The sequence below is a fragment of the Glossina fuscipes genome, unplaced genomic scaffold, assembly GCF_014805625.2.
Source record: "Glossina fuscipes isolate IAEA_lab_2018 unplaced genomic scaffold, Yale_Gfus_2 114, whole genome shotgun sequence".
NCBI lineage: Eukaryota > Metazoa > Arthropoda > Insecta > Diptera > Glossinidae > Glossina > Glossina fuscipes.
The window spans coordinates 4344780-4360527 of NW_023998457.1; the positions used below are offsets into that span (position 1 = coordinate 4344780).

At 35.1% G+C, this 15748-nt stretch overlaps 4 protein-coding genes across 6 annotated transcripts; 3 read left to right on the forward strand and 1 right to left on the reverse strand.

The window, feature by feature from the left end:
- The first annotated feature begins 3507 nt into the window (after window positions 1-3507).
- Window positions 3508-4404, forward strand: LOC119640040. Its single transcript, XM_038037814.1, has one exon. The coding sequence runs from the start codon at window positions 3508-3510 to the stop codon at window positions 4402-4404; it is 897 nt and encodes a 298-aa protein (XP_037893742.1).
- Window positions 4405-5969: 1565 nt separating this feature from the next.
- Window positions 5970-10248, forward strand: LOC119639907. 2 transcript variants are annotated; one of them, XM_038037615.1, is made up of 7 exons: window positions 5970-6206; window positions 6270-6914; window positions 6973-7831; window positions 7891-8016; window positions 8880-9178; window positions 9272-9851; window positions 9925-10248. In XM_038037615.1, the coding sequence occupies exons 1-7, from the start codon at window positions 6084-6086 to the stop codon at window positions 10170-10172; spliced, it is 2880 nt and encodes a 959-aa protein (XP_037893543.1). In that variant the 5' UTR covers window positions 5970-6083; the 3' UTR covers window positions 10173-10248. The 2 variants fall into 2 exon arrangements, with proteins under 2 accessions (XP_037893543.1, XP_037893542.1); XM_038037614.1 differs by having other exon boundaries at window positions 8880-9217; window positions 9925-10247.
- Window positions 10249-12209: 1961 nt separating this feature from the next.
- Window positions 12210-13721, forward strand: LOC119640004 (developmentally-regulated GTP-binding protein 2). 2 transcript variants are annotated; one of them, XM_038037779.1, is made up of 5 exons: window positions 12210-12357; window positions 12432-12739; window positions 12802-13359; window positions 13426-13563; window positions 13629-13721. In XM_038037779.1, exons 1-5 carry the CDS (start codon window positions 12294-12296, stop codon window positions 13668-13670), a joined length of 1110 nt encoding a protein of 369 aa, XP_037893707.1. In that variant the 5' UTR covers window positions 12210-12293; the 3' UTR covers window positions 13671-13721. The 2 variants fall into 2 exon arrangements, with proteins under 2 accessions (XP_037893707.1, XP_037893708.1); XM_038037780.1 differs by having other exon boundaries at window positions 13426-13680.
- An 87-nt stretch (window positions 13722-13808) lies between these two features.
- Window positions 13809-15334, reverse strand: LOC119639873 (nuclear pore complex protein Nup58). The gene has a single exon (XM_038037560.1). The coding sequence runs from the start codon at window positions 15152-15154 to the stop codon at window positions 13883-13885; it is 1272 nt and encodes a 423-aa protein (XP_037893488.1). The 5' UTR covers window positions 15155-15334; the 3' UTR covers window positions 13809-13882.
- Between the last annotated feature and the right edge of the window lie 414 nt (window positions 15335-15748).

Sequence of the window (15748 nt, forward strand, 5' to 3'; positions counted from 1 at the left end):
TGAATAAAAGAGCAAGCAATGATTGGGCTGCTAATTAACAGCACTACTGCCGCCCTGATCACAAAAGTTCCAAAAATTCCTGAAATTTTACCAGTTCACATTTTGGTTAAAATGTTGAAACATATTGTTATTTAGTCATCTCTAATATAACAAATTGCATTGTTAAGTCATTTTTGGGGTTTTTTGTCTTTCGCACCTATACACATATGTATGTATAGCAATGCCTGCGTGGACTTAAAAGTATAAGGTATGATTTTGATTTATTGAAGTGTGAAGTCATATTGAGACAACTGTTGGGGAAAATAATGACAATGAAAGAGCAACAATTTGATTGGCTTCTACTGTAACAGCATTAATGACATAAATCCTGTGTTCAATTTTATAAATTACACTATCTCTTCACATAGGATGTAAAGTAATTTAATTGAAGTAGTAAGTTTACTGCCTGGCAACAAAAATATATCTCTCATATTATGATGAATATATAAAAAAGGAGAATCTTTAAACCCATTCCCTATTGCACTAGAGGTTATATTAAGTTGATGCGGACGTATGTAACATGCAGAAGAGTTTAAGATAGACCCAACATTTATTATATCGCTCGATTTAGAATCATAATCTGAATTTATTTAAGCCTGTCTGTCCATCTGTCCACTTAAATTTGTATTCAAGCTGCAGGTAGCAATTTTTGAAATATTTTGATGAAATTTGGAGATTTAGCCAAGGACAAACGCTATTGAAAATAGTTCGAAACGATCCACTTTTTCGACCACTGGTCTTATAACGCCCTATTCTGAAAACTCGTTACACGGACAAAAATATAATGTTCGTACTAGTTTTTTTACTTCTCTTGGTTTCATATCTGTTCCGTACGTTCCATTAGTAACTGTTTTGTTCCACAATAATACTGCGCTGTGCTTCCAAGTACGAGTAAGATTTAATGAAGACAAATACCTGCGTTTATGGATTAGAAAAACGCCGTTGTAATCATTCCGTTCTTGTGAAAATGTCGGTTTAAGAAAAAAACTTCAAAGAATAACAAATAAGAGCACTACAGTCAATCAAGGCCGCCGATTAAGTACTCTATACTATTTCACGTAATATTGGCATTTATTCATTTTGGCGATAATACATGAACAATTATATAACATTTTTATATAAAGGCATCCAATTCGTATTGGAGAATGGCCAATACATCAACAAGAGGAAGACCAGCAAAGTATACGAACGCCAAGAGGAAGACCAGCTAAGTATACGAACGGAAAGAAGAAGACCAGCAAAATATACGAACAGCAAGAGGAGAACTGTGTTTTTGTCTGAAAACACGTCTCTGTACCGAAATTCATCACATTATCTCGGAAATTCCAATCTGTAGGTTGAACATGACAATGCATGGACACACATCAGACTCACCGACGGACCCACGGACAGACAAGATCAATATATATATATATATAATCGTTGTTCTATCTCACCTTCATCTGGTTGTTACAAACGTCTTAATATATCCTGTACCTGTACCTGTACCCTGTACACGACAAATTTGAACTTTTTGTGGTATCAATAGAACCTGCACCAATTATTTATTAGAAAAACTCAGCTGATTTCATCTGTTTTTTGTATCAATAGAAACTTCACCAATTATTTATTAGAAAAACGCGACAAATATGAATGTTTTGTGGTAAAAGGTGTGACAATGAAATTGAGCGAAAAAGTTGACACCAACATGACAAATGAAAATGAATTGTTTTTTCAGATGAATAAATTCTGTTTGTAAAAACAAAAATTTGGAAGAGAAATAAAAACGTTAACCTTACAAGTATAAGTACAAACACCATTGTGGGCCAGGGCCAGCTAATAAATAACCTCCATTATTACAGTTATTCATATAACAACTTTTCAAAACAAGTCGCTGTATGGGAAGTGTTCGAGACAATGGTCCAATTCGGATCAATTTCAATAACATTGCACCTTGAGCTAAAACACGTCAATCAACCGAATTTCGCAGCCTGTAAGTTAAATACAAGAAAACAAAACGGACCGGCGGAGAGACAATCTTGAATCGATTCAGAAACATTTTCTGAATCGATCGTTATCATAAAAAATGGGTCTGTCTGAAGTCCTTCTGGACGCTGCATACATCCGCACAAATTTAATATACCCTATAGCACTTGATTAATAACGATCTAAAGCATATGCACAAAATCAGACAGACGAGTGAACACTAAAATTACTAAACAATCGCAAATTTCAAAACATTTATTTTGTTTTAATATATGACTTTCAGAATTATAATATAAAGTTTTCCATGAATTTCCAATGGGAAGAAAAAAATGTTAAAAAAAAAATAGTTTTTTTTATAAAATTTTGTTGTTAATTATAATTAGCTTTAATCAAATGAAAAACTTTATATGAACTATTTAGAGCTAAAGAATCCTGGCTACGAAACATACAAAAGCGTTTAAAAATGTTTTAAGACGGGTGTTAAACGCACGGATTATATAACAAGTGAGGAAAATATACATTTGCATACCTTATAATATTGAGTGGGCGACGCTGGTCTTTTACATTTTTTTGGTAGAATAATTTTGTGGATCGCGCATTTGTTGTAGTTTATAAGTAACGAGAACAAGACACGGGAAGCAAATTTGTTCTCAACATTGGTTGTATAAAGGTGTAGAAGTTGTAGGCGTACTCTTTGACCTCTTGACGACATTTTCAAATATTTTTGCAAAGTTGTAGATAATATCTTTATTTTTGCGATGGAAAAAATATTTACAATAGACACTACATAGTTGGGCAAACGGACAGATGGACAGACTTAAATATATTCCGAATTTATAACCCACCAAAAATTTCGGGTTTTTGTGGTTTGCTTCTACGCGTTACAACCCATAATATTTAATAGGCATAATCAATATTTCCCACTTGCTCAATTTTTCCCAATTTTTGCACAAGTACTACAGCATCGCTAATAGAAAATGCGTTCAAATTTTTGTGCACTTATCTATCATAATAATGAGCAAAAAACCAATTTTTTGTTCCTTTTGAAAAACGTATGTCCTGTAAATGTAGATTGTGCTGTAGGCGTGTCCACTGATCAATTTCTCGCATTTTCAATAGTAACCTACGTGCAAGAACTTCACAATTTTCTTGCCAAATTTTAAGTTGATTGCTTCATTTTTGCGGCCAGGACAACCGACATTGTGCAAATGGGCATTTAATGATCGTCAAGAAAATATATACTTCGTGAGATCTCTGAACCTTTCTTTTGGGCTATGCAAACGTTTTGATAAAATGAACATACCTCTCATCTGTCGGTAATGGGTATAAAATCAATTTTAGTTGGCAACCATTAGACTCAAAATGGCTTTTTCTTGAGAATATATAATTTTTCAGTAATTTGTTCACTTCATAGGAACGATTTATACGTTTTATTCGATATATATATATATATATTTTTTTTTTTTTTTATTTTTTTCTAAACTATTTTGAATTTGTACGAAAATGCTAAATCGCGAGAGCCAGGACCATATTGAATTCCACGATTTCAATTATATTGATTACATGCGACCCATTAGCAAGCATCAAGATATGCGTACCTCCACTTATGTCGGTACCAAACGTTTCAATGATAACGCGTGTATGACAAAACTTCATCCTAAACGTAACGAATCGCATCCATACACCGATGATGAGTTCTTAGAGAAATTTCGTGCTAGTGATTATAAAAATAATTTCACGTCGAAAGTCCGTGACTCTAGTGCGCTGCGTAATCCAAATTTATCTAAAGAACTTCGTGTCATTAAACCATTCTATGAGATGAAATTAAAATTCCTCAGGCGCCCAATGTTGCCTGCTATAAGTGTAACGCATTCCGACTTCTTATGGAATCCGTCACCGCCGATTGCAATCTGTGAACCAATGCCAGCGCTAATACCAAGTCCAGTTCGATCTAATATTGTTACTGTAAATCGTAATGAACACGGCTATGCAAAATATTTGGATCCGCAAGCCACGACACAGCGTTTGGATTATTGCCATCGCTCGTGTAGAGATATCTCTAAGGGCATCGCTGTCAATGATTATATAACATTTTGGAATTGGAAGGATATCGATTCTCACGCTAAGAAAGTCTCCGTCACCAGTGATTCTCAGTTATGCGATAAATTTAGATCGAAGGATTGCGAAAAGCGTTCGGAATTGCAGAATCAACGCAAGCGTGTCCCTAATTCTGGTATGACAACGGAAGTACGTGAAAATTATTTGAAGCAAAATTCATACGAAACTGTTTACGACCGCAATCGATTGCGATATGATCATAAACATGAAGTGGATCAGATGCCCAAGAAAACGGAATGTGGTATATTGGGCAGTGACGATCATGCCTTGAAGTTTTTATAGACGTGAATAGATATACATATATATTGTTTTTTAGTTTGAGGAAATAAAAAAATTCTATGTAACGTTTAAAAAAGATGCATTTATCATTCGTAAGGCGAGTCTTGGTTGAAATTGTGGCTGTGGGCTGCATTCCTGCTCTGCTCTTTAAAAAAGCTTTACTAAGCGCTCAGATCAAGTTTTAGTTCTCTTTTAATTGGTTTGAGTTTTTCGCCTTTATAATCGATATCTAGAACAAGACTGAATCTTTTATTCCCACTGCTGTTATCCTCAAAGAGCTTTAAGAAAAAACTAAGGAAAAGAACTACATTTTCATAGTCTATGACATTTGAATGGCGTGGCTAACACCGTCCTACATGGTTGAGCTGATGGATAGATGGGTACGGACGAACGGACATTAGGTGCATTCGGAATTTGACAGTAAACTTTATGGGGTTTTAGAGCTTTGCATCGATGCGTTTTGAAAACAAACTAAACTTTGATACGCTATAATATTACTGAAGTGAAGTTAGCCCACTGTAGCACACTTCACACTTGGATAACTGCCTCAGCTAAGGTAATTGATTACTGAACGCTACAAAAATGATACAGAAATGTTATAAGAAACTAACAAAAAAATTGTTTCTTGTATTTATCATAGAGTGCATGTGTAGCGTTGGCGAAAAGTTGTAATATATAAAATTTGTATAAAAAATTTTTAAGAAATATGAAATGTATAGTTTTCTGATATGTCCTATCAGAAAAACCTAACTTCTTAACTTTGGTTAGGGGACATCACCTTGAAATTCGTCAAAAACCGGCTCTTTCCATATACACAAGACCCTAAAGGCAAAATGTTGTATATATATATTTATATATATATATATATATACATCTTGAGTAATAAGCAAAAAACTAATTCGGTGTTCCTTTTGAAAAACAGAGGCGTTCTCAGTTTACGTAATACTATAGGCGTGTTCTTCGACCGATATGGCCCATTTTCAATAGTAGCCTACGCGCAAGAACTTCCAGTGTTCTTGCCAAATTTGAAGCCGACAGCTTAATTTTTGCGGCCAGAACAACAAACATTACCTTGACGAACGGATGGACATGCTTGAATCGATTCAGAATGTGATGTTGATCAAGAATATATGTACAATGTCAGGTCTCTGAAGCTTTCTTCTGGGCCCTCACCTTCTGGTGATTGGCATTAAAAGAGCTCATTTAACGACGAGCGTGCAAAACATCCTTACTTTTCTTCCTTTTAAAAACGCATGCAAGCGAAGCCAGCAGTTTCTGAAAACCAACAATCAGCTGTTCCCTGCACAGTATTTGTAAACAAACCGGCATGGAAGAGACCAACATGTGGTTGTTTACATGTCAAAAGTAAGACCATATGTATTTTGTTGCTGTAAAATAGCACTGCGTGTATTTTGTTGTTACCTAAATTATGTTTTACAAAGCGCATGTCACGACCGCAGTTGTTTCAAAAATACGTTGTCAAAATAAATGTCAGATGCTTTCAAAAGATTATTGATTTTTTCAACAAAATTTAAATAAGATCTGGCTTATCAAATATAATCAAACAAAAATAAATAAATAAAAAAGAAGCATATTTTAAGGAGAGTCTTTTTAAAAATAGTAGTTATTAAGAATAACGTCTTCATTTAAATAGAAAGATTATTTTAATTTATGGAACGAATATGATTAAAATGCGACCATATGTTCCATCATCTCGTATAGCCATACGAGACTCCTCCATAGATGAGGATATAAGCGATGATATTGATGATGATGTTTTTATTAAGGATTCCCGAACGGCTAAGGTAACTTTTTTTGATTCGTTTGGTCTAGACGATTAATATTTCCGAAAATGTTTTTTGGAATAGTTGAATGAGGAGAAAGGCTTAAAAAGACCTCTTATGGCACCGCGTCATAAAAATGGCAAATCTATAAATTCGGTTCCGATAATGAAAAAACATCGACGTTGCTGTTGGCGTTGTTGTGAGCCATTTTGTTACGCTTTAGCGGCTATTACCATTTTAACGGCTATCATTAGCTTAGCCGCCTTGATTTTAACGATGGTACCGATTTCAATGCAAAAATTCAAATATTGGTTTTATCATAATAATAACCCATCGATTCCGTTGTCCCTCAACGATGAGAATATGAGTGCGGAATTCGTGCCTTGTTCTCAAATTAATGTTCAAAAATTGTGGTCAAAAAAATTCCCTCGCATGAACAGTGAAAGTCCCGTACGTAAAGTTGATTTAAATGGTGATAAGATAAGCGATATCATATTCGGTTTTGGAGTCGATGATAATATACAATACGAAGGATATGTATTACCTAAATGTAAATCGCCTCTGCAGGGAGAAGAGGTGCCTTGTGAAGGCGGTGTCATAGCAGTGGACGGACGAAATGGCGAGTTATTGTGGCGGTCGTGGAGTGTGGCGAATGTTTTTTCCTTGTTGTGTGCCTTGGATGTTAATCAAGACGGTTACATGGATTGCGTGGCTGCCGGAAGATTGGGAGTATGTTCTCATATTTCAATAAGAATCTTTCTTTATCCGTTTTATGAATGAATTTCAGATGATTTTCGCTATTAATGGACGCAATGGTCACAGTATTTGGGAATTTCGTGAAATAGAAGTAGAAACTAATTCTCCCATTGTAATGGATCTGTATACGATTAATGTGGTACGCGATTTAGATGGCGATGAAATTCCAGAAATATTGGCAGTTCATTTAGAAGAGCGAGAAGAGTCTAAGGCAGGTCATATTAAAGTAATTGCCGGTAAAACCGGTAAAGTAATACGTACTATTCCTACACCTTACCGTGAGGAGGTATTTGTCCCAGTTCAGTTAATCACTAAAGAAGATGGCACGGAATTATTGTTAATTATCTCGGGAGGACAAAATACTCCGGGAGGTGTTTACAGTATACGGTTATTATCACTTATGAAATTTACGAGCGAGAAAGAGTTCACGACATTATATCATCGTAAACATTCCGGTTTGATGGTACCAGCTATATTAACAGACGTAACGGGAGATGGAATGGTCGATATTGTTGTTTCAGCTTTCAATTCAACGGTAATGGCTTTTGACGGTCGTAATTTTACTATGTTATGGAATTATACTTTCCCGGCCAGTGATAGTGTTAGTGCTATTGTACCGGGACATTTTAACCATGATAATATTAGTGATTTCATGGTTAAGTATAACACCGGTCCAGGTTTTCCGGTATATTATTATTCGCAAACAACTATACTAGATGGACGTAATGGAAAACCGTTATTGGATTCAATGATGACGGATTCAGGCGGTGCCAGCAGTCTTTTAGGTGGAGTTACAATATCCCAAACGTTTGGTGGTGATTTTTTCCTGCACTGGCAAATGCATTGTCGCGACAAAGCAGACAACAAGGATGCCTATGAGTTTATACCAGGTCAGCCTAATAAAGCCTTCAAATTGAAATGAAATAATAACTAGAACGTTTTTATTCAGACAGTGATATAATTTTACAAGCACGTGCTGATAGCTGTCGTTTGCGTTATAATACCTCAAGTGTTGTCAAATTATACGCAATCGCCCGTCACATCGAACCACCGGGAGCGGTATTATTTAGTACAGGTATAGTACAGGATTAATCTCTATATTTTTATACCCGTCATCGAAGGATGACCAGTATATTCATTTTTCCAAAACGCTTGCAACGCCCAGAAGCAAGCATCAGAGACCCCACAATGTACATATATCCTTGATCAGCATCAAATTCTAAATCGATTTAAGTATGTCTCTCTGTCCGCATGTGCGTCTGTATGTCCGTCCGTCTGTGTAATATCTATTATAAATATTGTCCGCAAAAATGAAGCTATCGACTTTAAAATTTGTCCGAAACATTGGGAGTTCTTGTACGCGCGATGATATTGAAAATTGGCCAAACCGGTCGAAGAATATGCAAATAGCACCACGTAAGTTAAAAATATTTCAGCTTTTCGAAAGGAACGAAAAATTGGTTTTTTGCTCACTACTCAACATATATAGCAAATAAATCTACAAGAACAATTGACCACGCCTACCCAATATTATAGTGTAACAAAATTTAATGGTTTTTCAATGCCTTTATAAGGTGTAGAAACAAGCTTCAAAAAATCCATAAAGCAAGCAAATTCTATGCCATTTTCAAATCTTGAATGCTCCTAAACATGTCCGCCTGTAGATCTGTCTATCTGTCTGTTTGACCAACTTTGTAGTAAACATTCCTTCGTTAGCAAAAATGAAAATATCGCCTAAAAATTTGCAAAAGGATTTGAAATTGACCCCAAGCCGAAGAACTCAGTTGTACCCACTCCATTATATAAAGCTCGGATATTTTGTTCTTTTACTTCTTTTGCCTTTTTTTGGAGTAAACGGTGACGGGTATAAAAGATTCGGTCCCAACCGAATTTAATTTTTTTTCTTGGCAATTATATCTTATTACCTGTTCATCGTAGATGATCTCGACGTTCGTTTAAATCGAACACATCACGTAAGATCATCGTTTCATACGAAATCTCAAAAGTCACCTTTGAAACATCCAAAGTTATTAAAAAAATTATTAGCTCATAAGGAGCTACTGGAAAAGGTGGCCATGGCAGAGAAAATGGAGAATTTAGAAAAGTCCAAGATATCACATAAGGAAGGCAGCCTGCGTAAGCCAATTTTAGAGGAAGATGTTCTACAAGAAATATTACCGAAAAATGAAATATCCGTGGAACCGGTGGACAATGTATATTATGGAATTGGTGGGAATGTAGGTGGCTATGGTGGCAATATGGCCTTAAGAGATTTTGTGAGTGCATTCAAGAGTACAAATTTCCTAATGTAAGTTAATTTCTTCATCTAGCCAAAGGATTATGATATCGAACCGTCTCATATGTCGGAAGACTATGAGGCCACCTATCAAGATAGTGAAATACCCCAGATAGTTCCACCGAACGATCATCCAATACATTTGCGTACCAAATACCCAGGCAATCGAGATGTACGCAGTGATATAAACACATTTGAAGAGGATTTATTAAATGCCACGAATATATTGACAATTGGCGGCGTAGGGCGAAATAAATTGGAAGAACCTTTAAGTTTATGGGATTTAGAAAGAGAAAAAGAGGAACGTGACGCATTACGAAAGGCTGAAAAATATGAAGAAGAGAACGAACAGTCGTTAGGAGAGGATGGAAAAAGTGAAAGTACAATTGCAACAAAACGGTTAAAGAATCGTAAGCGACGTGAATTAAGTGAAGACAATGACTGGTTTTTAGCTTCAATATCATCGACTGGCATTCTATTGCAATCGTTAAATCACGTAAAATCCTCAATTGATTTTGCTTTTGTTTTAAATATACGTGAATCGGAGCCATATCCGCCATTATTTTTACCGCAAGATTTGAACTGCGTTGAGGAAAAAATAAGCGCTTACAAAAGTTTGTTTTCAATTCAAAATAATTTTTTAATTATATATACATATATATTATTATTAATAATATCGACTTTCAGGCTATACACTGGATAATCAACGCATTTTACGTAAACAATTTCTTAAGCAATGCTTAAGTGATCGTTTAATTAATATTGAACCTGAACCGCCTAAATATGAATCCCAATTGATTATAGCTCGTATTGGCATCACTTGCACTTGTCGTTCCTTACAGGCGAACGAAATATGCTCAGAGGTAGACGATATCGACAATCAAAAATGGACCGAATATATGGGTAATAACGGAAATGGTTTTTACAGCAATTAAAAAGAGATAAATTTTCAAAAGGCTTCCAAAAATTTCTATCTATTAGTGACTTGATTTTCTGTTCTAAGCACAAGGTTTATTATTTAATTTACATTTAACAAAACTCTACCGTTTTAGTGAAGTTTTTTTTTCATTTTTTAATGTTGTGCTTTCAAGTTTTAAAAAAAACAAATTCATATAATAAAAATGTCTTCAAATTTAAGCGAAAAAGTTCGCTTAGCTAAGCTCACATATGATTTTTTTTTTTAGTGTTTTTGCTCAAAATTGAACTTTATTGGGGGAAAAAGTGGTTCAATCCAAACCATTTTCTAAAGCTTTCTTCTTTGGCTTAAAACACATTAGTGTACGAAATTTAATCAAAATAGTTGAAAAATTGCATAAGAAAACAAGGCGGACAGACGGACAGACAAACTTATCTAGAAATGATTCTAAATATATCGGCGATGAAAGATGGATCTATCTTAAACCATTCCAGATGTTATATACGTCCGCACAAACATAATATACCCTATACCACAAGCAATGTATGGTATAAAAAATGCAGCTAAACCTATGAAAATGATTAAGTTAGCTGCGAATGAAAACGCGATAACCTACGATATCGTTAGAAATATGGGCGAGTAGCCTAGTGTGTGTTTGCTCAATCGATAATTATTATGCCTTTACTAACTGAGTATTCGCGGTGACAACGATCAAAGAAAAACTCTATCGCACTTGGAGTTGAACTCGTGAACACTGCCAAGATTACGGAGTCGGTTTTGTCTTTTATAACTATCACCGAGGAATTATTGAAAAAAAATTAAATTTTGATACACTATATTATTGGATAGCCGTGGCAAATTTTTTGTATCTTGATACAGGTACTACAGCATCACTCATAGATTATACGTTTCCATTTTTTATTCCTCTTGGACAGCAAAGGCCTTGTCAGTTTACGTGGCACTATGGGCATGTCCTTCGATCGAATTGGCCCATTCTCAATACTAACCTGCGTACAAGACGTTTCGTTATTTCTACAAAATTGGACATCGACAGCTTCATTGTTTTTTGGAGAATGTTTACAAACAGCCCCTTTATAGACGGACGGATGGACATGCTTAAGTCAATTCAAAATCGATTCAGATGGTTATCAAGAATGTATATACTTTGTGGGGTTTCCTTCTGGGCGTTGCGATGGTTTCAACATCATCCTTTGGTGATGAAGATAAAGGAAAATATATTTTAAGTCAGTTCAGAAACAAGTGATTTCTTCTAAGGCGAACATATCTTTCTGACTCGTTAAAAAGATATGAACGGTGAATAAGAGATACATTACAAATACAGGTACAGATACTTTTATTAGAATGCAGTTGGCATTTATTTAAATTTTCATTGGACAATTTGTAAAACCAAAATTAGAAATAATTTAAAAATATAGTTAAATATTTCATAATTTCAAACATGTGCATAGTGCTTTCATTTTGCTATGTTCATATAATTATATCTTTCATTTATTCTATAACTTGAAACGTATGGTAAGGAAACATCGTTTTTTCTTTTTTAGTTTTTGAAAACTTCACGATTGTGTTGTGTTTTTTTTTTCTTTTTCTTTGTGAGCAAGAATATATCCTAAATATATTGTTTTTCATCGAATTAGAGATATTAAAACCTTTTCTTATAAATCTATACATATGTTTTTATAGATAAATAGGATTTGTAGTTTTTTGTTTTCACAAAGTTGAGCATATTTAATTACTTTTTCCGGCATTCATCAATAATGTCTACGACCTTATCCAATATTTCGCTGGGAGTTTCTACTCGCGGTATATCATAGTTTTGACTAACGTAAACACCACTGTATACACCCATCGCCAGAGCAACTAAGAATTTAAACATCTTCAATAATCCGGATTTATCAACTGCCAATTCGAGAAGATTTTCAAAAACTGATTGATTAATTGTGATTTTTATCATTTTATATGTTATCATTTCTCAATGTATTTTGTGGATTTATTGTGAATGATTTTTTTGTAATGTGTTTGACAACCCATTGAAAATAAATCAGCGAGGAATAGATAGATTTTATTAATAATTTTTCGCTAAAATATTATGTTTTAATTGTTAATAAACAAACTATACATTATGGGTATTTTAGAGAAAATATCTGAAATTGAGAAAGAAATTGCTAGAACTCAAAAAAATAAAGGTAAAAAGTAGTCGATAAATGTGTGCGGTATGAATGGAGGTTAAGCGAAAACATAAGATTTTATATTCTTTTAGCTACGGAATATCATTTGGGTTTACTTAAAGCCAAGCTAGCGAAATATAGAGCGCAACTGTTAGAGCCAACGAAGAAAGGTGAAAAGGGTGAAGGTTTCGATGTCCTAAAGAGTGGTGATGCACGAGTTGCTTTAATTGGGTTTCCTTCGGTTGGAAAATCAACTTTATTATCCACATTAACGAAAACGGAATCAGAAGCTGCCAATTATGAATTTACGACACTAACCTGCATACCGGGCGTTATTGAATATAAAGGAGCAAATATACAACTATTAGATTTGCCGGGTATTATTGAAGGAGCAGCTCAGGTTATTATTAGCGTACTGCGTGGGAGTTAAAGCAAGAACTAATAATTTCAATTTGTATTTAGGGTAAAGGCAGGGGCAGGCAAGTGATAGCTGTAGCTCGTACAGCCGATTTGGTGATAATGATGTTGGATGCTACTAAACCCAATGTGCATCGGGATTTGTTAGAACGCGAATTGGAATCGGTTGGTATACGTCTGAATAAACGTAAACCGAATATTTACTTTAAGCAAAAGAAAGGCGGTGGTCTTAGTTTTAATGCTACTTGTTCCTTGACCCGTTGCAATGAGAAAATGGTTCAAACCATATTGCATTCATTTAAAATTTTTAATGCTGAAGTTCTTTTCCGTGAAGACTGTACCGAAGATGAGTTCATTGATGTCGTTACCGCTAATCGGGTCTATTTACCTTGTTTATATGTGTACAATAAAATTGATCAAATTTCCATTGAGGAAGTTGACCGGTTGGCCAATCAACCTAACTCCATAGTAGTCAGCTGTAATATGAAACTAAATTTGGATTATCTTTTGGAAGCATTATGGGATGCATTACAATTGATTCGAGTGTATACCAAAAAACCGGGAGCACCGCCAGATTTTGATGATGGTTTAATTTTGCGAAAGGTAACGACGCTCAACGTTCCGATTTAGTTATTCATATCCTTTCTATATACCTTCTTCGCTTTGCAGGGCGTCACTGTAGAACATGTTTGTCATGCCATACATCGTACATTGGCCGCTCAATTTAAATATGCCTTAGTCTGGGGTACTTCAACTAAGTATTCACCGCAACGTGTTGGAATTAATCATGTGATGGCCGATGAAGATGTAATACAAATTGTTAAAAAATGATAAGAATCCTGTTCATATTTATTTTTTATATAATATCTTAGTTTCTACACTATTCACTATTTTGTTACGTAGCATTACAATAACAGGATGTTTGAAATAAGTCTTTTTGTTTTTTAATTTCGTTTTGAACATGACCAAAAGCAAATGTTGACGTCTTATTTCTTGGGAACTCATTGTAAGAATAAACATTTGATTTGATAGTTACCCACTACTGAATCCAATTAATAGGGCAAATGGAATTTTTGCAGGTGACATATTTTATTACATTTCATGGACTACAAAAATCAAATCGACACTATTTAGTTGGCTGCGTAGCAGTCGTACCTGTCACCGCTGAATTATTAAATGATTTACCAAAATTACTAATGGCGCTAATATTCGAGAACGGTGTTGGACCGGCGGTAACACGTGTAGTGTCGACAACAGTCGCTGGATCATCGAGCTTTGCGAAAACGTTGGAATTGTCGCGTAAACGATACTTTCTTAAATTAAGATATTGTTCCTTTTGTTCTTCAATCTTCTCATGAAGCTGATGTAAACGGCCAGCTAACGATATAAAACTCTCATTGATCTGCTTAAAACAACGCTTCATATCCTCAGGAGATATATTCTCTGGATTGGTTAACGAATGCATATGCTGTTCGATGAGGGCAATTTGTTCGCGAAAACCTATTAAATCTTGCTCGTATTTCATTATCAAATTTTCAAAAAATTGAAATGGAGCATTATTTTCAAACTGAAGGCCGACTTGTGTATCCTGAGTGCGTTGGGCCATTTCGACAGATTGTATCGTTCTTGAGGTCTCTTTACGCAATAACTTGATAAGATTGTAATTGCTTTCCACGGAATTAAACATTTCTTGTAAAACCCACTTAAAATTTGTAATTTCACCCGATACATTAGTTAACTTTGAAGTAGATGTTCGCCCTATATCTGAAGAAAGAGTTTTTTGCGTTTTTATATAACTTTTCAGATCATCGACAGTCTTGGCGATTTCATCGGGCACTCGTGTCTCCTTAATTTTAATGTTATCTTGTTTACAATCTCCTGCCTTCGGTTGAGTGGAGCTAACATCGATACCACCCAAACCCACAAATGGTGTAGTAGTTGTTGTAGTAGCGGCAGTTGTGGTGGTGGCTGCTTTACCAAATAAACTACTTCCCAGGGATGTAGTAGTAGTCGTACCGAAATTTAGGCTGGCCAAAGTGCTGGCAGTAGTTGGTTTACCAAAAGAAAAATTTGTTGTTGCGCCCAAGCCAAATCCAGAAGATGTAGTATTGGCTGGCTGTTGTTGCATTCCAGATGCCGTCGTAGCAGCAGTAGGCAGCGTTCCAAAACTAAAATTAGGTGCTGAAGAGACGGCAGCCGGTGCTTGATTACCAAATCCGAATGAGCTAGCTGGAGTATTGCCAGTGCCAAATGCTGGTGCGGGACTACCAAAAGCTCCGCTAGTAGATGGAATTCCAAAAGTTGGCATCGCTGTTGATGCAGTTTTGGGAGTAGTAAATGCAAAGTTTCCCGCTGCTGCTGTTGTCGTTGACGGCGCACCAAATGAAAAATTTGACATTTTCGATTGCTTTTTAAATGAACACTAGTAAAAATTTTGGAGTACAATTAAATTAAATGAGCTTAAAAACGTTTACGCCTTTTCAGATGATTTTGTGGTTCAAAACTAGACGTTTCTTTTTGTTTTTTAAGAAAAAAAAAAGAATTTTGTTTTTGCCATTAAACAGCTGATTGCTACATTAGCGCCATTTTGTGCTTGTTCTTCCTGAAAATAGTTCACAATAGCGTTTATGCTCGGTGTTATCACTTGCCGCTGTAAGGAAACACAGTTAGACAAGGTTAAAAAAAAGGAAAATATGTGCGAAAAATTCATCGTAATTTTTCATGTTTAATATAAAGTCTGTAATTTATAAAATGGTTAATGTTTACTTGTCTGCCCATGGAACTTTGTGTTCACCCAACAGATGGTAATTTTCGGCATATATTAATGAATTTTAGTACACCCACATGCTTTAACTCAAGAATGGACGCTATTAATAAGAGGTCGAAGCAGATCCCTTTTCTACTACTCCTCACATAAGAACTCATTTTGAAAATGTATTATGTGGAAAAAAATTGCAATTTTCAAAATTTCATGGGAAAAACGTCTAAGTGA